Source organism: Ictidomys tridecemlineatus, chromosome 6 (genome assembly GCF_052094955.1).
Source record: "Ictidomys tridecemlineatus isolate mIctTri1 chromosome 6, mIctTri1.hap1, whole genome shotgun sequence".
In the NCBI taxonomy this organism is placed as follows: Eukaryota; Metazoa; Chordata; class Mammalia; order Rodentia; family Sciuridae; genus Ictidomys; species Ictidomys tridecemlineatus.
In genome coordinates, this window is record NC_135482.1 from 18149887 (window position 1) to 18176646 (window position 26760).

A 26760-nucleotide genomic window follows, 5' to 3' on the forward strand; every position below is an offset into this window, starting at 1 on the left:
TTTTCTGACTACAATTCATGCATCAGTGTTGAAAACACTAGTAAGAAATAATTATCTTCTTTCAAAATTGAAAACCTACCAAGATTTAGTCTTCCTCCTTCCCTCTACAGGTAACAATGGAGGGAGTCGCTTTGTTGCAGGAGGCGGAGGTACTGGGAGCATTGGTGTTGGACAGCCCTGGCAGTTTGGTGGAGGAATAAACAGCGTCTCTTACTGTAATCAAGGATGTGCAAATTCCTGGCTCGCTGATAAGTTCTGTGACCAAGCCTGTAACGTCTTGTCTTGTGGCTTTGATGCTGGTGACTGTGGGCAAGGTACGTTTATTGTCATAATGACATACTAAAAGTAAAAGGGTAAATCATGGAAAAGTATATGGGGCTTTTGGGTGGTTAATATTATTTTAAGTAATTAATCTCTGTTTCCTTTTCTGGTTTTGCATCTAAATTTTAAGCTAACTTAAAGAGAAGGACAGAGATCTTTAGAAAACAGTTGACATTTAAGATTATCTTTTCTTTTACATTTTACATTCTTTTAACATGCTGAATGCTTAATTTGGAAACAATAAGAGCAGGCCAATAATTCATTAAATAAAGATAGTTTGAATATTTGTAATAGCTTATTAATGGAAGTCATCATTTTGTCAGAAAGCTTTTTCTTTTCTTCCTTCAAGTAGAGAAAGAGAGATGGAAATTGGCATTTGGAATTTATTGTTAAGAATAAGAACTGTTGGGGCTGGAGATGTGGCTCAAGTGGTAGTGCGCTCGCCTGGCATGCGTGCAGTCCGGGTTCGATCCTCAGCACCTCATACAAACAAAGATGTTGTGTCTGCCGAAAACTAAAAAATTTTAAAAAAATTAAAAAAAAAAAGAATAAGAACTGTGCCAAATCTCTAAGATGAGTCAGGGTCAGCATTCCATGTAAATAACTGTGATTGTCTCAGTAAAATGAGCTGCCTACCAGTAGCTATTAAATTAGAATTTCTGATCACTCTTAAAAAGTAGAAACTCAAACCCAAAAAATTAAAGGAAGAGGAGTAAAATGGTGCTTAGTTTTTCTTTAACAAAATCTTGTTTGTGCTTTTTCCTCTAGATCATTTTCATGAATTATATAAAGTAACTCTTCTTCCAAACCAGACTCACTATATTATTCCAAAAGGTGAATGCCTGCCTTATTTCAGCTTTGCAGAAATAGCCAAAAGAGGAGTAGAAGGTGCCTATAGTGACAACCCCATAATTCGACATGCTTCTATTGCCAATAAGTGGAAAACCATCCACCTCATAATGCACGGTGGAATGAATGCAACTACAATACATTTTAACATCACATTTCAAAACACAAATGATGAAGAGTTCAAAATCCAGCTAACAGTAGATGTGGATACAAGGGAGGGACCCAAGGTGAATGCTACAACCCAGAAGTCTTATGAAAATTTGGATAGCCCCATAACACTTCTTCCAGAGGCAGAAATCCTTTTTGAGGATATTCCTGAAGAAAAACGCTTCCCAAAGGTCAAGAGACATGATGTTAACACAACAGGAAGATTCCAAGAGGAGGTGAAAGTTCCCTTGGTAAATATTTCACTCCTCCCAAAAGAGGCCCAATTGAGTCTCAGCAACTTGGACTTGCAGCTGGAACAAGGAGACATCACTTTGAAAGGATACAATTTGTCCAAAATAGCCTTGCTGAGATCATTTCTGGTGAACTTACAGGATGATAAAGTAAAAAATCAAGCTACTATAACAGATGAAATAAATGACAGTTTGGAGGTCCCAACAGAAAAACTGGCTCATGAAAGCCTAGGAAGATTACACAGGTCGACTTTTCCATCAGGGACAGTAAAAATGAACTACCAGGGTCAGAACCCACCACTGCTCTTAGAGACCAAAGCAAGATTTAAATTGGAAACTCAGACCCCAAATGGGAATGTGTCTAAAGGAAAGCTTTCATCTCTGATTATTCCACTGGAAATCCATGTGACAAAAGAAAAGGAAATCACAGGAAAAGAAGAAGAGCAAAACAGAATGGAGGAAGATGCTAAAGATCACCTAGATGTTAATGAGGTTTTACCTGGAAGAAAGCTGCAGCATTTCATAGGAACTCATCTGGGCTTTTTGCCTTGGGAGAAAAAAAAGTATTTCCAAGATCTTCTTGATGTAAGTTAGATCCGGCATTATTCTTCATCTTTCTCAGGAAGAATAAATAACTTTGTAAGTGATAATATAATAATAGCTACATTTATTTAATACTTCCCTGTGCATCCACTAAGCTAAGTGTTTTTCTTACATGATTTCATTTAATTTTCCCAGAAACTGTTTTTTTATAGAACTGCCATATAAGGGTATTTATTATTGTTACTCCCATTTTACAGTTTTGGAAACAGTAATAGTATGAGTAAGGAATTTAGCAAGAAACATACCCTGAGGAAGTAGAACAGAGTGGCATCTTATCTTTACTTAGCATGGCAGAGCTGATGTTTTTCTAGTTTTACTGAAAGAAAAACCTGAGTTTCAGATAAGTTCCTTAGCTTTGCCAATATCACAGCAGGAAGTCAGTGTGAGCCAAAACTAAAAGTTGGAGTGTTCTTCCCTTGTGCCATAGCTTCCGGCTGTAGCATCCTTTATTCATCTCCCAGGTGCCATCCCAGTGCTCAGTGCTGGGGAGTACAAGATGACTAGTACATAGTTGCTACCTATGGAAACTTGGAGAGCAGTAGGAATGACAGATTTGTGAGCAGACAGTTGCAGCAATGAGATTAAGTATCTCAGTTGAGATCCAGGTAAGGAGTCTAAAGGGAGAGCTTAGCTCTGCCTAAGGTATGGGGGCAGCATCCAGGAGGAGTACCCTCCCCCCCACTAGGAGTTGACAGACCATGAGAAGTCACATGATCCAGTATGGGAAGGGAAGAGGCAGAGCCACAAGTGCCTGATGAAGGGGGAACTTGTGTCTCATTCTCTCAGTGTTTTCAGGAAGTATCTTATTTTCTGTTAGGCATTTACTGATCATTGAGTGAAGGGCTGCCTAGTTCTTGCCTATGTTTAATTTTCACACTTTTCTCTCTTTCTTTTTTTAAAAATAAAAAATAAAAGATTTACAAAAGCACTACTATAGACTAGTGATAAAAATTGCAAGCAGTGCAAAAATATAACATTAAAAAGGGTGGAGGGTGCTCGTTCCTCAGTCTGTGCCCTTGAGACAGCTATTCTTCATAGTTTGATGGGTATTCTTCTAAGGTTTTTCTGTAGGTGTGCAAACATACAAGCTATATCGTTTCTGTTTTGCAGCAGTAAAATTACACTGTAAATACAGTTCCCTGGAGTTGCCTTTTGATTGAAAATATGCTGGCAAACTATGCCTGTCACTGCCATTGTTTGTTTTAATGGCTGTAAATTATTTCCAACGTTTTGCAATGAATATACTTGTACATGTATATTTTACACTTAGCAGTTCAACCTACAGAAATAAAAATTTACTAATGTAGGTAGAATTGCTAGGTTAATGTATCTGGTTTCTTATAAACTTTAAATATATCCCAAAATATTGCTCCACTTCACACTGGAACAAGCAGCATACTGGAGTATTTGTTGCTCCACAGGCTAACCAACACCAGGTATTGTCAATTTCTTTACTGGATTTTTTTCAGTCTGGGAGGCAAAAATATTTCCTCTTCTGTAATGTGTCTTTGAATTCCTTGCCAATTTTCTTTGCCCATTTAATTCTGCCTCTTATTGATTTTGATTTTATAATCTTAAACATTGTTATAAGTGAAAGCAAATTTGTTTCTAGTCCTTATGTTTAAAACTCAGTTATTTGATGCTTTGAGATCACCAGCACAAAATAGCTTGATATTGAAAGTATTGCCAAATTTATATGTAAATAAATTTTCTTAATGTTGCATGAATTGGCTTCAAAATCTTATGATCAATGACTAGTCCTTCAGGAACACCCTATAAACAGACCTCTCACGTAACTGTTGTTCTCAAGCCAATGTTGGGAATTTCAATGCCTTTATTACTTGGTAAGAAGGTACACTTAGCACTGAGTATAACCCTGAGTTATATGGAATTCTCCTTCAGGAAGAAGAGTCATTGAAGACACAATTGGCATACTTTACTGATAGCAAACATACTGGGAGGCAACTAAAAGATACATTTGCAGATTCACTCCGATATGTAAATAAAATTTTAAACAGCAAGTTTGGATTCACATCTCGGAAAGTCCCTGCACACATGCCTCACATGATTGACCGAATTGTTATGCAAGAACTGCAGGATATGTAAGTCTTACTTGTGTTTGAGTTATTTGCCTATATTTAGAGCTAAAGATACTTGAAATTTGCCTGTTCACTGTGCAAAATTTTTAGCTCTGATATTGTGTGACTGATATTTTTAAGGATATTATCTAGATAAGAAGAAAGGAAAAGATTCTATGTTCACAGATATTAGCTACCATATATATTTTTATAATCCAAAGCTCACTATATGTTATATTTGGACAGGTTCCCTGAAGAATTTGACAAGACCTCGTTTCACAAAGTGCGTCATTCGGAGGACATGCAATTTGCCTTCTCTTATTTTTATTATCTCATGAGTGCAGTTCAGCCACTGAATATATCACAAGTCTTTGATGAAGTTGATACAGACCAATCTGGTGTCCTATCTGACAGAGAAATCCGAACACTGGCTACCAGAATTCATGATCTTCCTTTAAGTTTACAGGTCTTGTATTGTTTTAGTCTAAACTTTGTGACATTTTAAATGGAAATTATAATTCTGATAAGTCTTTTTTTCTGCTCTATATTTTGATTTAATTCAAGTAAAAGTAATTCTTAACATTTAATGAGGGGCTGGGGATGTGGCTCAAGCAGTAGCGCGCTCGCCTGCATGTGTGCAGCCCAGGTTCGATCCTCAGCACCACATACCAACAATGATGTTGTGTCCGCCGAGAACTAAAAAATAAATATTAAAAATTCTCTCTCTCACTCTCTCTTTAAAAAAAAATTTAATGAGGATTTTGTAATTTATTGATTTGAGGTGCCAGAATTAAAACCACATTTGAAGTTCATATTTCATGAGATTACTTTCTGTAGGTTTGTATTAGGGATTATCTTCTCCTTATTTGGGGAAGAACTGGAGAGTAGGTACCTTCTATAAGATTCTTGTAACAAATTCATTTAGGGCCTTTAGGCATAGATGACCCATGATCTCAACCAGACTCCTCCATTAGGGCATCCTGTAGCCCAGGAGTAGGAGACTTACTAATGGAGAATTATAAGACATCTCCTGTCATGACCCCTGTACCATCTTGTATAAAATGTGTGCCTCAGGCCAGTATGTTCCACTTGGAGATGAGGATGAAATATTTGTTCTTGCATTCTCATTCTGCTCTTTCTTAGCTTGTCTTTATGCCCAAGAATTAGATTTAAACTGCCTTGTAAGGATAGTATTTAGGTCATTTTTTAATAGAGACTTTTACATGACTTTTGTTTTTTAAATCCTAATCTTGTAATGTATATAACAAGTTTATATTTTTATTTTGCTTTTTTAGGATTTGACAGGTCTTGAACATATGTTAATAAATTGCTCAAAAACACTACCTGCTAATGTCACTCAGCTAAACCACATTGCCCCAACTCAGGAAGCATACTATGACCCCAATCTGGTAAGTGGCCTGAGTTTCTCTTATGTACACTTATATCAGGTGTTATTTACAACATTTTTGTAAAGCACATCAAGAAATAGAGGCAGGCTCTGTTTTCTTAAGTATCTGGAATAAAGTAGTAGTGCATATAATCCAGAATTATTTATATCTTGCTTTGGAATCTCTCCTTCCCCATGAGGATTTAAGCTGATATATTCAGATCAGTTGCATATATTCCATAAACAAACGTCCTCGACAGCATGTAGGATGGCAGCATGTATGTAGCCTGAGAGCATTCTCACTGGCCAGGGAGAACAATCCAGAGGTTAAACATCAGCCAAAAAAATAGCAATTGGATGGACCAGTGCTGGCACTTTCTCAGTCTTGACCAGTGAATGGTTTGCACATACACACTGGAAGGCCACCTGGTTGAAGTAATTGGAGGACTGTTGATTGTAAGACACACTTCAGAGAAGTTAAAAAAGGGAAAAAAAATGTTCATCTTAGAATTGATGAAAGGGAATAATACAGACATTGACAAATTGTTTATAGTTAATTTTTACTAATATATGGAAAAATGCTTACAATATAAAATTCGGTGGGGAAAGTGCTTAGTATCATATGCACAGTATGATTTGAATTATGTAAATCTTCCAAATACCCTGCCCCGCCTCAACAAACATAAACATACATACCCCTAAAAGTAACAGAAATAACAATAGGTTAAATCACAGGTAAATTTTAATGTCCTTTTCTTCTATGAGTATTTTCTATAATGAGTGGCTTTTGCTTTCATAAATAAAATAAATTGTTATTTTAAAAAAATTTACAGTCTTGGCAAGTCTTCAAGTCACATATAAGTTATTATTAACTACAGATCAGATACTTGTAAAAACTATAGAGAAGAGTTATAAAATCAGTTAAAAATTTTATTCCTTAAAGAAAACTATTCATTTAGCATTCGGTGTGCCTGTCAGGAGTTGTTTCTCATGCGCATGTTCAGAGAGCCCAGTGGAAACTCACTCACAAGGAGGAGTAGTGTGATGACTGGCAGCCACTGATGAGAGAGGTGGAACAGCAGCTGTGGAGGCACGTAGACCAAGCATAAGTACTAGCAATCATGCACACACAGGTCAGGTTAGCATGCAACTTGGGCAGGTGTACAGATTTGTGCTAATTAAAAGCCAATTCTCTAAGTATTCTAAAACTTTAAACTACAAAGTCAGTGAGGTCAAGATCAATAGAGCAAGACTCATCATCAGCCACAAAGGAATTCACTCTAGTAAGGTCAGCAGATGGGAACCAGCAGGTAGAGAATGAGAGTAGTTCTGGGTGTGGGTTTGCAGTAGGCCTCAGGCACAGCTGATCAGCACTCAGGCTGGTGAGAGGATAGCAGCTCCTTGGTGTGCTTCAGGGTTTCTTCTGGATGTTCGACATAATCTAGAAGGATAAAATAGTTAAAGCTTGGGAAAAAAATGTAAACTCTACAGACTGTTTTATAAATGTTAGTAATTGTTTGCTATTGTGTTCTCAATCATGAAAATGGTATATATGTCATCATGGTAGGTTATTTTTCTACCTCCGGAGAGAATAAAATCAATGTCTTAGAAATTAGATTTCACATTCTCAGTTACAAAACTTTTAAAACAATAACACTTTTCTGTTTTCTGAAAACAAAACTCTAAACTGTAACCTAGTACAGTTAACTCTGAATCAGAGAAGTCAGTGACCTAGTTTAAAGAAACAAGTGTATTTGTCAAGATAACTAAATTTTTATCTATTATTAGGGATCTGGGTGCACTATTTCTCTTTGAGAGAGAAAGTAGGCATCTGGGTGCTCCAAGCTACCCTCTCTTTTCCTTTATCTTTCTTGTGGGCACCCCTCAGTGTGGTTAAGATAGAAGAGATGGAAAGAGGAAAGACTGTGGGACTCCGAAACTGCTTCCCCTTGGCCTTTCTTCTTAACCCGATCCTCTTTGGTCTTCAGTTTTTTTGGGGGTGATTGAGTCGTATCTTAAACAGTTTACATGCATGAGCCTCAAGACTAAATTATAATCATTAGCAAAGCAGCCTTACTTAATTTTTGGCCACTCACTTGCCTCAGAATACAGTTAGCCCGTTTTATTTTTCTCATCCTTTCATTTGTGTTTCTTTCTGTCACTGTTTTTTTGTTTAGTTTTGTTTTTGTTTGTGGTGCTGGGAATTAAACCCAGGGCCTTATGCAGGCGGGGCAAGCACAAGTACCACTGAGCCATATTCCCAACATTTCCACTTCTTTCTCTTGTAAAACTTATAGTCAGACTTTACCATTACCAGATACTGGAACTTGTAGAAATGTGCTCTTCTCTAAGGAAAGATTATAAGCACCTAGAAAATAGACATTCATCTTGCCTCTTGGTGGCCAAAGTGGGAGATTATTGAGAGATTTCAATTTTCCTTTGAAATGTATACATTTTTTTTCATTTGCAGAATATTATCTTGTTTGCCAAATTTCTGCCATGAAATTTAGAATCAGAAAATATCCTTTGAGAGCCAAAAATTAAGTAAGGCTGCTTTACTAATGATTATAATTTGGTCTTGAGGCTCTTGCATGTAAACTGTTTAAGACATAAATAATTAGTTACACTGGCAGCATTAATTAACATTACTTCAGTGAACTCATCCAAGGCATAGGCTTCATTACTATAATTAACAGATTACATGCAGGATAAAGAAAGTATTTTCTTTCTTTTTTTTTTTTTTTAAAGAGAGAGAGAATTTTATTTATTTATTTTTTTTAGTTTTTTCGGTGGACACAACATCTTTGTTTGTATGTGGTGCTGAGGATCGAACCCGGGGCGCACGCATGCCAGGCAAGCGCGCTACCGCTTGAGCCACATCTCCAGCCCCAGAAAGTATTTTCTAATTAGAGTATAAAATCACTAAGTTTGTTCGCGAGTAACATATAGACTAATTCTCTCTGATTATAGAACTATAATCACATTATACTTCTAGGTTATAGCTACAGGTTATAACTTCTAAACATCAATTTATTTTGGATTAGAAATTGTCTTTTTGAAAATATTAAGATTTTTAAACACAATATAGTGTAATGCATATTAAAATAAAAATTTATTTGCAAAAACAGCTGATTAACCAGCAGGCTTGTAACATACCAACATGATTTTTTTAAATATTCCATGAAAATATTAAAAAATATAAGGTACCCCTTACATTTTGCACTTTAGGTGAGTGTCTGCTCACCTCATCCTATCTCATCCCTAATACAACATCTGACCTACTTGTATTTCCTCACAGCCACCGGTCACTAAAAATCTAGTAACCAATTGTAAACCAGTAACTGACAAAATCCACAAAGCATATAAGGACAAAAACAAATATAGGTGAGTAGTGCATATATTTTCTCTTTGCTTATTTTAATACTAATTTCAAAGGTCTGACATTTTCATAATTTTTTTCCTATATTTTTTTCTTTTCAGCATTCTTTTAAAATTTATGTAAGATTGTTTTCTTTAGTAATACTGAAGGTCCAGTCATTCTGTGGATTCTGAGTCTGCTAACGTTTTAAAAAATGCTCTTTTAATTGAAATTTTGTTTTTCATATTCACATAAATATTTAGTCTCTAAATATGTTTTGATAATCAGGTTTGAAATAATGGGAGAAGAAGAGATTGCTTTCAAAATGATTCGTACCAATGTTTCTCATGTGGTTGGCCAGTTGGATGACATAAGAAAAAACCCCAGGTACTGATTTTCTTTAAATTATTTTTAATTATGCAAATAAACCTGACCAAAGGGCAACAGGACCAGAGAGAAGAGATTAACTTATTTCAGTTCTGGGCAGAAAGGCATAATGACGGATTTAGTGTTTCAAGCTGGGGCTTAACTGAGAGGTGCGAGTGGCAAATTGAGATGGACACCATGTGGAGGGGTCAGCCTGGACTCCTAGGAGTGGGAAACGTGAGTTGTCAGTGAGATTGAAGGGCAGGCCTCTGGTATCCCCAGAATTATTAAAAGGGCGCCTCCAGAGCAGTTGTTTGGGTGGTTAGGTTTATGTTCACAATTCAAAGTGAAGTTCAGATGAACTTCCAAGGACAAAGAAGTGCTACCATAAATTTTATGTGAAAATTAATCTGATAAACTTCAACCATTCTTTGAGATGAATACATTTTGAGGTTTGCATAAGCTTTGAAATTCAGCCTGACCCTAGCTGTTGTTTTGATGAGTTTATAAAAATTAGTTGAAATTTGCCTGCCATTCATTTGTCATGACCAGTGGGCAGCATCTGAGCCAGAGTGCTACAAACCTGCTGGGTTTTTATCACATTGCCCAGAGGACCATCCTCACTGCTTCATGCATACATTTTGAAATAAAGTTCCAGAGAAACAAAAGCCATTTCAGGAGGATAGTGGAATTACAGTGCATCTGAAGAGTGGAGGTAGTTGATGCCCTCCCACATGGGGCCACCGTGATCCTTATGGGATTGTATGTCAGTTGGCTGTGGCTTCATCTCCCAAGAAACAGGGGGGATTGACTTCAGTCTTCTCAGTAGTCCAGCATCATTCAGCTCTCTGTGGACCAGTCATCTGATAAATAACTGAGCTTTTCTTTGGGGATCAACATTTATTGACTAGTACTGACCATAACAAGTAAAGCAGTTTTTAACCATGAGGAAAACATCTGTTAAAATTTTCATTTTTTGAATTGTTTGTTTTCACTTTGGGGTGAGTGGGGAGACCTTGGCATATAAAATAAACATTTTTCATTTTAGAGTTTTGGTTTTTTGCAGTGCTGGGAATGGAACCCAGGGCCTCTTGCGTGATAGGCAGGCCCTCTACTACTGAGCTACATCCCAGCCCTACTTCTGAGTCTTTTAAATGTCTTTGAAAGTATTCAGTCTTGCCTCCTTTAAATTGGAATTTTAATTATGAATGACCAGAGATGTATAATTTCTAGACATTGTAAAATGATGATATTTATTTTAGAAATCCCCTTCTTCTTCAGGAGGGAAAGGAGAAAGATATTGGAATTTTGAGAAAATTAAAAAATATCTTCAGTGTTTATTTCGTGTCTTTAGTAACCCAAGAAACTATTGATATTTCTTCAAAATATTTCTCCCAAGCGCACCATAAGCCATACGATTAATAAATACCCAGCTGCAAGTCTCTTTGTGTATGCTGAACCTTCCTTCACTTGGGATGTACTGCTCTACTTCTTAAAAATTAATTTTAGTCTTTAGAATCCATTTTGATTGGGATATAGAATTCCCCCTATTCGTCTCTTAGACACTAGTGATTCATAGTACTGATATGAAAATTTACCGTACTTTTGTGTCTCTGTGCTAGGTTGGAAATGGTTGGGTGAAAGAAACTATAGGGTTTGGTTAAAAGACGGCAAGCCTGCCGTCCTTGACAGTGGTTGTCAGACCTAGCTCCTTCAGTGTTTCTGAACATGTAATTTTTAATTCTTTGTTTTGTTTTATTTTTATGAGGGCTCACTTTAAGACGGGCATGGAAAATCAGTGTTCAAACTGACTTGAACTTAAGGATACGCCTATGCCTTTAATAGAGTCTGGGGTAGGCAGGGTCCATCCCTCAGCTCTGCTTTGGCTTCTTAGCTCTGCTACCTCCTGCTGTGCTGGTGGCTTCATCTGTAGACCACAAGACCATGACCACACATCCAAAAACTTCAACAGTGACGAACACGCCCTCTAATAGTTAGCCTTTATCCAGTTTACCAGTTGCCTCTAGATGCCCCTGATAGCTGCCATTTGTCTCTGTGTGTTTTAAATCTAGGATACAATCAAGGCTTTTGATATAGCTCTTGAATATCCCTTGATTTAAAGGAATCCCCCAAATTAGGGAATGCATGGTTAGAGTGAACTTTCAACAAGAATTATTTTATATTTGTTCATTTCATCTAAACCAACTCACCCCATCACCACCTCTGAGTAATTTTAAGTAAATCTCATTGTATCATTTTATCAATACATTCTCTAGTATATATGTCAAACTATAAAGATTCTTTAAAATATAATTGCAATAACCATTTCACTATAAAAAATCAGTAGTGATTTCTTAAGGTCAGCCAGCTGTCAGTGTACACCTTTCTCCACTGTCATTTCATAAGTATTTATAGTGTTTTTATGTTTGTTAAAGTGGTATCAGATAAACTCATTGCAGCTAAATCTGTAGATTTTCCCTTCATTTCTTTTTTCTAAACTACTATATGTGGGGAGTGGGTATATGAAGAGATCTGATTCTGTGTTCTGTAAATTTCCTACACTGTGCTTTTCTAATCAGTTCTTAGTTGTTAAGCATGTTTTTATGTATATATTTTTTTTATTTAAGAGAGAGTGAGAGAGGAGAGAGAGTGAGAGAGAGAGAGAATTTTTAATATTTATTTTTTAGTTCTCGGCGGACACAACATCTTTGTTGGTATGTGGTGCTGAGGATCGAACCCAGGCTGCACGCATGCCAGACGAGCACGCTACCACCTGAGCCACATCCCCAGCCCAAAGCATGTTTTTATATACCCTGCATTTTCCATGAACAATAGTTAGATCTGAAGCCTTTATTAAAAATGTCATTAAATCTACTTCAAAAGTGTCATTGGACTAACCTTTTTTTTTCTTTTCTTTTTTGATACTGGATATTTAATCCAGGGGTACCTTACCACTGAGCAACACCCAGCCCTCTGAGATAGGGCTAAGTTGCTGAGACTAGCCTCAAAGTTGTGATCACCCTCCCTCCCAAGTAGTGGGATTATAAGTGTTTGCCACTGTGCCCAGACCCACTATTTTAAAGGTCCCTTGACATAGTGACTTTTATCTTGAAGAGAACTTGAAAGGGGAAGCACCACTTTAATCTGCATTTTGCAGACTACAGCTAGCATATTACAGCTTGGTAATTAATTTAAAAATGTCCAACTCATAGACTCTGTAGCTATAAGGCATGGTGTCTATCTTAGTTATCTATATGACCATTTATAATATAACCATCACTTAGAAAACTTGGCTTTAGGTACTTAATAATTTTTTTCTTCGCTGCTAACAGAATATTCCAGTCATTATGCACTAATGGAAATCATTAATTTACTATTATAGCCAGAAAACAGATAATCTTTAAGATTATCTACCTCAGTTCTCTTATTTCACAGATGAGGAATTTCTGGAGGAAATTTTTACAGAACATTACTTCCCCAGAGTCATCAGAAGATGTACCAACTTGGAACATAAGTCCATTTAAAATACATTAAGAGCCAGGCATGGTGGCAACTATAATTCCAGCAATTGGAGGCTGAAGAGAAGGATCACAAGTTGGAGGTCAGCCTGTAGTGAAACCTGTCTCAAAATAAAATAGAAAGGGCTGGGGACATAGCTCAGTGGTGGAGCACTTTTCTACCTGTGCATGGCCCTGGGTCATTGTCCAATAATAAATGAATGAATGACATTTGGAATCCACATTGTTCAGTTTGTCAGGTCAGGATCAAGTTCATGATGTCCATTAACTCTGGCTCTCTATTATTTCAGGAAGTTTGTTTGCCTAAATGACAACATTGATCACAATCATAAAGATGCTCAGACAGTGAAGGCCGTTCTCAGGGACTTCTATGAATCCATGTTTCCCATACCTTCCCAATTTGAGCTGCCAAGAGAATACCGAAACCGTTTCCTTCATATGCATGAGCTGCAGGAATGGTAAAATCTCATCTTTCATATAAAAGTGTGTGTGTGCATATCTTTATCTTAAATAAGTGAAATTTCTTTTATATATTATTTGCTGTGTAATTTTTTTTGTGTGTGAAAATACAGTTATAGGGGGCTGGAGATATTGCTCAGTGGTAGAATGCTTACCTAGCAAGCACAATGTCCTGGGTTCCCCAGCACTGCAAAAAAGAAAATACAGTTATAGTTTTTATTGTGTTTAGTATTTGAAAAACATTTAATATCACTTCAAGGGACTGAAAAACTAGGTGGCTGAGTTTTTCCAGTGTAATTAGAACTTCAATTATTTATTCAACGGTTTGCTGATCAACATAGGAGTGGAAAGAAATTTTGTTTAGCACACAATGAGAGGCACATGAAGTCATTGTGGGCCAAACTGGAGGGTCTGTCTTTAGGAAAATGGAATTGGGCTAAGTCCTGAAGGCAGTCTCAGATAATGGTGGGAAGGTGTCTACAAGCCAAAGGTTAAAGAAGAAAATGATGAGGGTGGTGTGGCTGCTAGGCTGACTCAGATGGATTCATATGCTGGAAATGGTGGGACAGAAACCTGGAGAAGAATTAGGAGCCCATTTGGTTAAGTGTTTAGAAATTATCTGATAGAGTTGTGAAGGGATGAAAACCAGGGAAGACAAGCATCAATGACAGTTTTTTTCTTTTTTTTCCAATTGAAATGAAAGTCATGTAACCCACACCTCACCATTTCTAAGAGCATGATTCAGTAGCATTTAGGTCATGTATAATATTGTATAACATCTCCCTAGTTTTAAAACTTTTTCATTACTCCCAAAGAATTCCCCATGCCCATCAAGCAGTTCCTCCCCATTGCCTTTACTCTCAGCCCCCGGTAACTCTTAGTCTGCCTTTTCTCTAAGTATGGGTTTGCCAGCTCTGGATGGTTTTTTTTGTAGAATGAGGCTGGAACTAGGGAAGGCCTGATTCAGGAAATCATTGTTTTCAGAGCTTCCAGTGGAAATTATGATCCAGGATAGACTGTTAATAGAGAGTCCAGAGAGTAGGCGACAATCAAGAAAGAAAATGCGGGAGTGTTAGAGGGCCTGAGGAGAAAAGGCAGCCATCAAAAAAGATACTTGAAGCACTCCTAACTGTCTAGGGAAAAGTGCAAGTCACACTGATGTGGGCGTTGTTTTTGCTTTCTTCTATGCTTGGTTTTTCGGTCTTATTTTTCACTAGTTATCTGCTGTGGGAATCATCATTACCTATATTGAGTGCTAAGTAACAACACTGTTCTGAAAGCTTTCTGTCCATGTTTTCACTTAACTTTTCCATCAACTGTGTCTTTGTAACTCTTGTCCTCAAGGGATCTGGAGCATGGAGCTAGGATATGGCCTACACAAGGCATCTTGGCTTATGACTAGGGTGCCCATGTGGGAACCTGGGCAGCCCACTTCCCAGAGCCTGGCCCAGCACCTGCCAGGCCTTGTTCCCTCATATCAATACCACAGTTTGACCACGTCAGAGTAGCACATGCACTGAAGTACTTGCTGTGTACTAGATACAGCAATGAAAGGTACTGTTGAGTGAGGCTCAACTGAAATAGCTGGCAACTAGCAGGTCCTGCCTGACTATTCATCGTCTGCACATCCCATTGTATTCCAAAGTCACTTTGTACATTTCCTTCTCTTTTATCTTTTATTCTCTTACACTACCAACATTTAAATAGAAGGATAATTTTATCTTTTAATTTAGGAAGATTTTTGACCCTTTGCCTGCCTCCCTGTGCCAAGCACTTAGAATATAAAGACAAAAGGCATAGAGCTTGGAGGTCCCCACAGTCTATCCAGGGATCCAGACACCAGGAACGTGGCTGACTTAGTGTACTGAGTGTGGCTGTGGGGTTCACTGCTGTTGGTGTATGAAGGAGGGAACAGCTGATTGTGCTGGGGGAAGGTAACATTTTTTACCTGGTTTTGAATTATCCAAATGACTTTTCCAGGTAGGGAAAAGCACTTCTAGTAGAAGAAACGGCATATGTTAAGGGAAAAGAGGAATTTTTGGAAACCCATATCTGATATTAGATCTTTTTCTTTGTTAGAGTTAGGATAAACGGAACAGTTGGCAGGTGCACTGCTGATATAGGCACATTTTTATTTTTCATAAGGAGTTGTTACTGAATCACGGATCTTGTTCCCCAGAGGTGACAAGGAATAGCTTCTCATTATTTTCATCTTTAGCTCAGTGGAGGAAGCTCTTTAGATGGTCCTAAGTGTTAACTCTCTAAATCTAGGCTGTGACTAAATTTACCTTCAGGGGCCCAACTGAATCCGGAAATTGTGAGCCAAAGAGTCCTCTGAGACGACTCTTTGATTCTGTGTTGTGCCAGTAACACAAGTCAAGTGTGGATGTTCTTGTCATCCTCTGATTTAGCGCACTGGTTGCTCATCCCATTCACTTCTGTGTCATCCCTCACTCTGACCCACCAACCCAACTCTTCTTTCTGGAAACAGTTGTCCCTTTTCTCTTTCCTTTCATGAGTCTCCTGTCATTTTTCATTCTATTCCCACAAAATGCCTGACTCCTTTCTGGGGTCAGCACTTCTGCACTGTACAGCAATCTCTGATGTTTGCCTCTCCTGCTTGACCATGGATCCTTTTTAGGGATACAGGTAGTATCTTGCTGGTTTCTGGTTCCTTCCCAGCACACAGTAGGTTCTCAGTGATGATTGATTGCTGGGGCAACACATTAGCTGCCTTATAGCCGGTGCTTCTTAGCTCTTTAAAGAACACATGGATTCTGAATGGCACTGTTGACACTGGAGTTGACTGAGCTGGTTGTGATCCTGGTAGCAGATGTAGGAAAGGAGGAAAAAGAACTGTGGAGGGGAGAGTGTGAGACTTAAGGTAGAGTCTTCCACTCCAACAACAGTGGTAAATGAGAACCTGAAACTCAGAACAGAGGCCTGAGGATAGTTATTAGCTTATCTTCCAAACCTTATGTTAAACATTTTAAATTATTTTTCATAACAAATTATTCATTATTTCCAAATTATAGGTGAGAAATCTGTGTTGTGCTGCTTGTCTTTGTCCCAACATTCTGTTATCTCTGGGACCACTTGATTCTATCTTCAGAATGTCCCTTCCACTGCTATTTCTTTGAATGTCTCTTCTCACAGACCAGGGCCAGCCTTTCCTTCTTTTTTCATGCCTGGACTAACACTGGACTGTGTGGCTTGGTTATCCACTTATCCTTTAAGTGGTGACCAGTTTTATTCCAGTTGTGTCACACGACTCTGTCCCCTGCCATCCCATCCACTTTCCCACTGGTTTTATATACAGACCCTACTGCAGGGTTTCCCAGAGTGGCCAGCTCCTATCCACCCTCCTTCCTGCAGCTCAGCTGGCCTCCAGGCCTCAGCTGCAACTCTGCTCTCTGCCAGACTCTTCCCCTGTCCCCTCCAAAGCTGAAGGAAATGTACTATCTCAGCGGAGCGGTCCTCCTTTCTCTTGAGTTTTTCCTCAAGATTTTGCTTTTGCTAATGTGTCTCTTTGTCTATCTGTTGTGGCCATAATGGCTCTTAAGGTTTCTAAATATTTTTTCTCCTTCATATTGTTCCTCTCTCTGTATCTCAGAAATTTTTTTAACAAGTGATGAAGTGAATATGAACAAATAAAAGTGAGTTAAAGAGTGATTTTGTTTAAATACCACAATTTTCTTTTGAAGTCTTCTCTCCTGCCTGGATAATTTCTAGTAATCTAGTACAGTGTTTTATACCACAGTAACTAATCTGAACTCATGTTGGAACTATATGTTGTGTTAACATTTTTAGCCTTGCCTGTAAACAATGTTTTTGCTTTTCACAGCATTGTTTTGTAAAAATAGTATATAAATTACTTTTAACTAATGACAGCGAAGCCATATACAGAAGTATATATTTTCTTTCTTCCGTCTGAACAGGAGGGCATATCGAGATAAGTTGAAGTTTTGGACCCATTGTGTACTAGCTACTTTGATTATATTTACTGTGTTCTCGTTTTTTGCTGAACAGGTAAGTTTTATATATTTTACATAGGTGTTAGTATTTCTTGGTACATTAATATCTGAGTCTTCTAGAAAATAATATAAATTCACAACTAGAACATTTTAAATTCTGTTAGCTTATAGCACATATGCCAATATGTGAAATATATTTTATAACATTTAGGCAGTCAGTATAAGAGATTTTTATTCATATATCTTCTAAATCCTTTACCTGTCTTCTTCTTGCCTGACTCTTAGTGGATTAACTCGTACACTTCGAGCTAAAACTGAAAAACTACTTAATCTTAACCCAAAACCTGCCTAGAATCCTTGTCTGATGCTAGTTTTTATGGGTCTCTGATTTTCTTTCTTTCTCTTTTAACTTTCCTGAAACAGCCTCAGCATCTTCTCTTCAGATACCCCCTGGGTGTGTGTGCCCTGCACACACAGGTAGTACACCTCCCACTTCAGTGAATTCCTGGGTTCCCCTATCCCCGCCCCCTCTGCTGTTTTAGTCCCTTACCATTAGGCTCGCCTCTGCGCCCACTCTCAGCTTCCTTGATGTGAAGGTCCTGAAGACATAGGGATGAAAAGAGAGGGATAAGAGAATCCTCATTAGGCTGCAGGTATGAAATGCCCTGAAGAAAAAAGATTGAAGGAGGAGAATGGCAACTGAGGTGACCTAACTTGTGTGGGGCCAACAGCCCCACCTCAGCCTCTGGTCAAGGTGACTATTGAGTGACCTTTTCTAGTTGTCATTCAAAGGAGATGTACACCAAGTTTACTTGCACTAAGAGAAAAGAGGTGCCTAAAAATTGAGAGCTTTAGAATAAACACTGAGCTTCCTGCCACTGGTGGAAGGAAACTCAGAAAATGGAGATCGGACAGGTAAGTAGGATGGCAATTTAATACTTACTCATCTTCAGGTTCGCATAGTTTGTTCCTGATATTTTTGTTGCCATTGTTCCTGGCAGGTAAAAATCTTACAAAAAAAAAAAAAAAAAAAAAAAAAAACCTCAGAGAGACTACTTACTTTTAGAATAGGAGTCCATTGAGAGATTTATGAGTCTAAACTGTCCAAGGATAGGAAAAAAGAGGGAGCTGGGCTGAAAGGAGCCACTGGGGGGCAGTGGAAGAAAACAGGAAGGTCAGTCTTTCCTGGGTCCTTTATAGGAGCAGAAAACAATGAACAGAATGAAAGAGGTAGGAGGGAGAAAGGAAAGGAAAGCCTCTAGTAAACCTGCTTTCCAGCTACTTGAATCAAGCTCTTGTTCCCTGCCTTCCTACCACCAAGAGGAACAAACCAGTCGATACCACCTCTTCCTCTGCTCAAATCCCATGCATCAACTAAACCACAGTGGTACATGCCCCTGCTCCAGCCTCCCAAGGAAGCAGTAACTGGATCTGCTTGGCAGGAGAGAAGGAGGCAAAGCACACAAGAGGGATCCCAAATGGAAACCATAAGAACATGGTTTGCCCCCCACCCCCCGCATAAGGGCTAGGTTTTATTTTTAATTTTTATTTTAATTTAGTTTTATTTTTCATTGATTCTTTTTAGTTATACACGACAGTAGAATTCACTTTGATATAATTATACAAGCATGGAATATATCCTATTCTAATTAGGAACCCATTCTTGTGGATGATCATTGAAACTTTTATAGTGTTGGTGACATTTTTTATTTCAATGATAGCATGGGTAACTGTGTTCATAAGGAAAAATGTATTATTTATCCCAATTCTGAGCTACTAATTTACAAAAGAATTTTTATATTACAATCCTTTCATAAATTAGGTACTTTATTTTCAAATGATTTTTGCTAAGTATAGAAAAAACTGTCAGTAGGGTTTTTAATATAGATGTATTTTTTAAATTCTGCCTTACAACTGCAGTCATTAAAACCCAGAGAGTGTCTTACTGGTTACCTAGAGTCCATTCCCTTTGGTGGAAAGACTTGACAAACAGAAATCTTGAAAATAAATGTCTGGTAATAGGTATACAAAAATCTATAGTTATGGGTTTTAGAAAAATGAAGTGTGGGCCCAAATAATTTTAATCCTCTTGGGTCTGTTTCTGGACATATACCTAGGCATATTGATCCTACAAAATTAAAATTTGCTTTTGTTTCAGGGAGGAATGAGGAAACTTGTTTTTTGACTTTTTTACATATAAGACTATGGAAATGATTAAGGACAAATGTCTCAGAAAGTTGGATGCACTCACACTCATTCATCAGTATGGAAAATTGAAATTTATTTTCTGTCTTCCCTTGTTTAGTTAATTGCTCTTAAGCGGAAGGTGTTTCCCAGGAGGAGGATAAACAAAGAAGCCAGTCCCGATCGAATCAGGGTCTAGAAGATCTTCATTTGAATATCACCTACCTCAGAATTTACTGAGCATTTTGAAACTCAGCATCACTGAAGTGTCTTTGTGATGTGATATGCAGCCAGCATGGCCCAAAGAAGGGAAAATATTCAGAACCATACTGTGCTGTGGCATGAATATAGCCCACTGCCCAGGAATTATTTAATCAATTCCAAAAACTTAGATGTGGAACAGCTCTGAACTGATTTTATTTCTAAAGCATTTGCTCATGGACCTGTCATCTTTTTATGAAAACCCTCACGGATACGCTGCTAATTTCCATCTGTAACCATTGCAAGCTAAGGGAGAAGCCCAGGCCAGCTTGGGAGCAATTGCTGAGAGACCCCCGTCTTTTCATTCCAAAGCCTTTTTCTATAGTTTTGCACTTTTGTTTTTCTTTTTTCCATTTCTCATTTTTCAGATAAGTAGCTACTAAGCTAACTAGTTATTCTTGCTTCTGAAAAAAGTGAATCAAGATGTCTAAACATGATTTTATAGATGCTATTTAATAATGTAGTTAATATCATCTCTTATTGGCAATATGCAAATTATTGATTTTATTAATGTGTAAAGTGGTCTTAAACCACTAATAACTACTGAAGAGCTCAGTGACTGACATTGGAAATACTTTGTGCTTGTTTACTTTAGTCCCTATGAATACTGTAATTTTGTGTGCAGGCCTAATTACAAAGGGCTAGAGTTAAGTAGCAGTGCTACTTACCATATGTAATTATGTATTGGAAATGTACATATTCAAACAAAAGTGCCTCATTTTAGAAATGAGTAGTTCTGATGGCACAGGCACAGTACCTTGGTGTCTAGTTTAATACTCATCAGTATATTCCAGTAGCTCTCTTTCTCTGAATTGGTTTTGTATAAAGCAAGGGTCAACAAACTTTTTCTGTAGAAGGCCAGATAGTAAATAATTTCAGGACACAAATGTCTCTATCACATATTGTTCGTCATTGTTTTTATTTTTTTTAAGCAGTCCTTTAAAACTGTAAACCCTGTGTTTAGCTTGCAGCTGTACATTACAGGCCATAGGCCAACATTGGCTAACCATTGAGGATTAGTATTTTTTATGTCTGGGGTAAACCCTGAAGTTTAGCCATGTTTTGTTATATCATTATACATTGGATTTAGGGAAACCTGATTCCATGAGTCCTGTTTGAAATTTGACAGGTATTTTAGATCATGATCTCAACAGTATTCTTCCACAGTGGCACACATTTTGTAAAAAGAACTTGAAATGTAAATACTGTGTTTGTGCTGTAAGCATTATGTATTTCAACAACTGAAGTCTCCTAAAAAGTTATATTTGTCTGATGCTTTGATTTTTAAACCTTTGGGGATTTATTTTTAATCCATATTCAACAAATTACTTGAGTGCCTACATGGTGTGTCAGACTCTGTACTGAATACTACTGAAATTAAGTGAAAAGTAGGGTGAAGACAGGAATATTTTAACACACTGGAGAATATTGTTTTATAAGGAGAAAAGAGGTTCAAAAGGAACTTATCATATGGTCAAATTTTAGGAGACTATCTGGGTTTCATTGTAAAAGCAAAGAATTTATTCTTGAAGTTATAGAGAAATGAATATTTGGATATGATGGAGATTTATGCAGTTAGATGAACATAGACCCCACCTAACTAGGGGTTTGACAATGGGATAGATAATAGAACCATAGAATATTCATGGGATCATTCATCTAATGATTCAGCAGAATATTAGCACAAATGAACTTCGGAAGCTGATGAGTAGTCTGTGTCCTTAAAAATTTTTAAGGTATCAGAACCATTAGTTCAAATGAAATTCTATAGAAAGCCAACGTGTCTTAGGCTGTTTGTGTTACTATAACAAAATACATGAGACTGGGTAATTTATGAAGAACAGAAACTTATTTTCTTATAGTTTTGGAGGCTGGGAAGTCTAAGATCAAGGTGCCAGCAGGTTTAGTTGGATGAGGGGTAGTCTGCTTCCAAGATGACACCTTGGAATGCTGTATTCTCCTGAGGAGGAAGAACACCATGCTCTCACATGGCAGAAGGTGGAAGGACTAAAGGATGAACTCTCTATGGCAAACCCATTTATAAGGGCATCTCATCCCATGCATGAGGTCTTATCACTTCCCCTAAGTATTACCTGCCTCTTAATACTGTTATTTTAGTGATTAAGTGGTTAAGTTTGAACTTGAATTCTAGAGGAAATAAAAACATTCAAATCATTGTGTTCTATGATACAGAAGAAGGAAAGCTGCTGTGCTATCTGAATACCCTTGTGCCTCCAAACCCCAGATCCCCACAGGCAGAATTTCAAAACCACTGAACCAAGCCTTTTTTTTTTTTTTTTTTAAATCAAGGGCAGTAAGGCTGGGAGCACTTACTTGGCTCAGTTCTCAGAGCAATCAGAGGCAGAGGTGGGATTGGAACCTAGATTGTCTTTTTCCCATCCCTTCCAGGCCATGCTGCCTCCACAGGGCAGTGGCACATGTGGGTGGTCACACTCTATGTGGTCAGATTGCAAGGGTTCAAGGTTTGGACCCTACACATGGTTTGCTAGGATTCAGCTTACTCTTCTGAAATGTGGGAATGAATACTGGTAGCTATTTCATAGGCCATTGGCTATGATTAAAGGAAATGACCTATGCAGCGTACCCAGGACAGTGCCTGGCAATCGTGTCTGCCTGGCAAGTGCCAGTGATGATGGTGGTAATGACCAAAGAATGTGTTAAGGGGTTGAATCTAGGCCAGAGGTGGGGCTCCTGGTCCAGTCATTGAGATGAGGGATTCTACTACCCTTCACTAAGAAAGTAACACACTTTAACTAAAAAGAAAGATTGCTACACACACTTTATTTCTTCAAATATGTTTATTTTTAGGGGTCAGGAATATATCTCAGAGGGAGAGCACTTGCTTAGTATACATGAGCCCATGGATTCTATCCCTAGCACTCCAAATATGGAAAAACTAAAAAGAACATTTACTTTTAAAATTATTTCTTCACATATCTAACAGTTCAAGGATTTAAAAATAAACTGTAATTACTTCTCAAGTCAAAACATTTAAGGAAGAAGCAGTACCAGTCCCACACAGATTCCTTCAGAGAGTAGGAGAAAAAGAAGGAAAACACCATTGAACCATCCTCTGAGGTGAGCACAACTCCAGCCCCAGTGCCTGGCTCCAATCCCACAAGGACACCACATATACAATATACCCCACAAGAAACCCATATAGAACACTAACTAGTCGGCTTCAGTTACTTGCCAAAAGAACAACTTTTAGGACAAAGCTGGATCTGTTCCAGGAAGACAGGATTCGTCCAACACTTAGAAATCAGTGCAATTCATTGTATCAGCAGAACCGATAAAAACCACATAACAGTGTCAACAGAGTTTTTCTTTTAACAAAATTATGAAAATTTTAAAGAGACTAAGCACCATGAATTCCCATTTTTCCAACAGTTATTAAGGTTAATTTTTCTCTGTTGATATATTTTAAAGTAAATCCTAGACTTGGGGTAGAGACATGAGTACAGAGCATCTGGTGGGTGAGGTGAAGGGGGTGTCTTGGTCCTCTAACTGTTCTTCCCTCCCATTCCCTAGTAACAGCTGCATCTCTCTGAGTACACTTGGTGTGCTAAGTGGTTTATGTTCATAATTTCATTTTATCCACATCTCACACTCATTTATCAGTGAGAAAACTGGGCCTCTTGCCTGAATCATATGTACAAGATCTTTCAAAGGACCATAGCACTTACACAAATGTTGCTTTTATTTATGGGTAAGTAGTGATCCATTGAATTCTGTATTCTAAATCTGCTTAGAATTACTCTGTTTTCCTGTATGATTAAAATGAGACAGAATAGTAAGATCTTTTTGGCAAACAAACTATTCATTGTAGCGAGTGGAGAAAAGCTACACAAGACACAATGATAGACTGAGAGAAGATCATCAGATGATACTACAGAAAAGACAGCTAAACTGTGCAAAGGCCAGGTGGTACAAAATAGTAATGGTGCTTGGGAAAACTGCATGATGCTCAGAAAGGAGAGGCGAGAAGGGGAGTTAATGTGAAAGGCTGAAGATCCCTGCATGACACATCAATTGTGTTAGTGTATCTAAGGAACCCCCGAAGGCTTTTGGGCACCACCGAGTAGGATCTAGAGGTAGATCTGACTCAGAATCCCCACTCTCTTGCTAAACTTTTCTAATCCATTCTGGGGATAATAAAACCCAGATAGTAGGTTTTTGCTGAACTAGATACAATGTATATAAAATGCTCCCGCATTTGGAATGGTATAAATAAGTGATAGCTACTAGGTGACAACTGGAGATTATGATCAGGTTTTGATTTTAGAACAATTACCAGCAGCAAGATAGAGAATGGGATAGCAAAAGAGCAGGTGAAAAATGATGGTCTAAATTAGGGCAGCAAAGTTGGGAGAGATGAATCCTGTAATGACTAGAACTGAAATGTTTAATGATGTTTAAAGTCCAGAAAGGGAATTCTTCAACTTTCAGCTTATAACAGAGACACTCTGAAGAGTCTGTCTTTGGTTAAAATAAACATTTGTTTGTTTGGTTGTGTTTTTGATTTTCGTTATGCTGGGGATTGAATCCAGAGCTTTGCACATGCTAGGCAAATGTCTACCATTGAGCTGTATACCCAGACCCTGAATGTATATGTGTGTGTGTGTGTGTGTGTGTGTGTGTTACGGGGGATTGAACGTTGGGGCACTTCACCACTGAGCTACATCCCCACACCCTTTTTATGGTTTATTTTGACAGAGAATCTCATTAAGTTACTGATAGTCTTGCTAAATTGCTGAGTTTGGCCTCCAACTTACTATCCTCCTGCCTCAGCCTCCTGAGTTACTGGGATTACAGGTATGCACCACCATGCTTGGCTCTAAATTTACTTCTTAATGAAGTTCTGGGCTTCCAGAAATTAATGGAACCATTTCAGGGGGGAAATAAAAGCTGAAAGAAGAATAGTAAGCAATATGCAACCATGAAATACCAAAATTGGAATCAGAAAATAAGCACTGTAGAGTAGGACTTATATACCTGATATTTACTTGGATTCTTGAAAAAAGTCCCATTAATAAATGTACATCTGAAGGAAACAGACATCTCTCTGGAAGAAAGCACTTGAAGTTTAAACTCTCAGGACTGCCAGACAATTAAGATCAGATAACATGGGCACAGTGGCACACTCCCGTTAAGCCCAGTGACTTGGGATGTTGAGGCAAGTTCAAGGACACGCTCAGCAACTTAGTAAGACCCTGTATCAAAAAATAAGAAGGGCTGGTGAAGTAGCCGCGTGTGTGTGTGTGTGTGTGTGTGTGTGTGTGTGTGTGTGTGTGTATGGAAACATGCTAGCCAGAATAATTGGAAACAACAGAACTAAATTTCACTAAAGACCTTAGATGTTACACTTGACACAGAATGAAATGTTTAGGAGGAAGTTGGACTCTCTTAATGAGCAAGCAACAAGAAACCCCATTATCAAATGAGTTAGAAGAGATTCAAAACTAACCAAGCAAAACTGGAAAAAATAAATAAAACATTGTTAGAAATGAATCAGTGGAAATATCTAATAAAAGACTCAATTCATTTGAATGGAAAAACGAGTGATCTGGAAGACATAAAGAAAATAGCTCCATTGTGGTGAAAGATACAGGAGAATGCAAACTATGAAAGGGAAGTTTATGGTTAGGTTTTTGCAACTCATTATTTCATTTCTTAGCAAAGTAAGAATAGAAGGCAAACTTTCAAAAGGGGAAAACATAAATCCACATACAGCATCGTCATTGTTAACAGAAACTTTAGACACATGTCCTTTAAAATGGAGACAAAGACAAGAATGTCCAATATTTGTGCTTCTATTTACTGATACAAGAGATCCTGGTCAGTACAATCAGAAAAGGAAAAAATAAGAATTATAAAGCAAGAAACCAAAGTGTGATTAGTCACAGATATTATTATAAAACCCCAGACTCTACAATCAATTATCAGAAATAATAAAGAGTTTAGCAAGATTTATATCAGAAATCAATTACAATTTTACATAGCAACAATTAGGAAAAATATCAAAAATATAATTTATAAAGCAATCCAATAAAATATGCAAAATCTGCATAATAGAAAAAAATTTAACTATTGAATATTATTTAAGTCCTAAAAATAGAAAATATACTATATTCAAGAATAGTGAAATTCAGTAATCTCTAAATTGTTTTATAGATTTGGTGGCATTCCAATAAAAATTCCAGCAAGTTATTTTTCATGGATGTTGGATAAACCCATCCTAAAGTTACTTGAAAAATTCAAGTATACTCAGGATACTGTGAGGATAAAGTAAGATATGAGACTTGCCCAGTGAGACATGAAAGCATTAAAATAAAATTGGAACAATGAAAACTGGTTTTGGCACATGGACGTGGGTATCCTGGCCAGGAAAACAGGCTAACAAAACAGGCTCCTGAACATTCAGAAACTTACCTTGATTTGATGATCATATGTCTACCTATTGAACTATCACACTATGCCCCATAAATGTCTACAATTATTATAAGTAAAAAAAAAAGACCATCAATAAATGATGATGGGACAATAGTTTCTATGTGAAGGGGGAAAAAAACAAGTAATTTGATCCCTGACAAAAGACACAAAGATTAATTCTAGATGAACGAAGACATGAAAAAGAAAAATCTTAAAAATTTTACTGAAAATATAGTGGAATATTTTTATAACTTCAGGGAAACAATAAATTTCTTTCAAAAGATACCAAAAAAGGAGCGCTGGATTTGTTGCTCCGTGCACTTGCCTAGCACGCTTGAAGCACTGGGTTCAATCCTCAGCACCACATAACAATAAATACATAAAATAAAGGTTCTGTGTCCATCTACCACTACAAAATAAAAATTAAAAAAAGTTGTGGAGATGAATACTCAGCATAAAGACCTACAAACCAGTAAGAAACAAATTAATATCCAGTTGAAAAATGGGCAAGAAACCCAAGTCACCATTTTCAGGAGACAAGGAGATGCTAC

The 26760-nt window shown here is 37.6% G+C and overlaps 1 protein-coding gene and 1 long non-coding RNA gene across 3 annotated transcripts in view; one reads left to right on the forward strand and one right to left on the reverse strand.

Annotated features, from left to right (window-relative positions):
- The window catches only part of Gnptab (N-acetylglucosamine-1-phosphate transferase subunits alpha and beta), a 75917-nt gene extending 54899 nt beyond the window's left edge, over positions 1-21018 (forward strand). Inside the window, exons 12-21 of one of the 2 annotated variants that reach the window (XM_005322360.5) lie at positions 111-314; positions 1090-2153; positions 4074-4273; positions 4496-4715; positions 5545-5658; positions 8935-9020; positions 9283-9381; positions 13169-13336; positions 17276-17366; positions 19617-21018. In XM_005322360.5, the coding sequence (XP_005322417.2) occupies positions 111-314; positions 1090-2153; positions 4074-4273; positions 4496-4715; positions 5545-5658; positions 8935-9020; positions 9283-9381; positions 13169-13336; positions 17276-17366; positions 19617-19694 (2324 nt within the window). In that variant the 3' untranslated portion in view covers positions 19695-21018. The remainder of the gene's footprint in view (positions 1-110; positions 315-1089; positions 2154-4073; positions 4274-4495; positions 4716-5544; positions 5659-8934; positions 9021-9282; positions 9382-13168; positions 13337-17275; positions 17367-19616) is intronic. The other variant, XM_013357273.4, reaches the window with a different exon arrangement.
- On the reverse strand, positions 6186-18329 carry LOC120887912 (uncharacterized). Its single transcript, XR_005731290.2, has 3 exons — positions 17862-18329; positions 13493-13524; positions 6186-7077 (listed from the first exon to the last, which is right to left on the reverse strand). It is a non-coding gene; the product is annotated as an uncharacterized LOC120887912 (long non-coding RNA).
- Positions 21019-26760: the final 5742 nt, after the last annotated feature.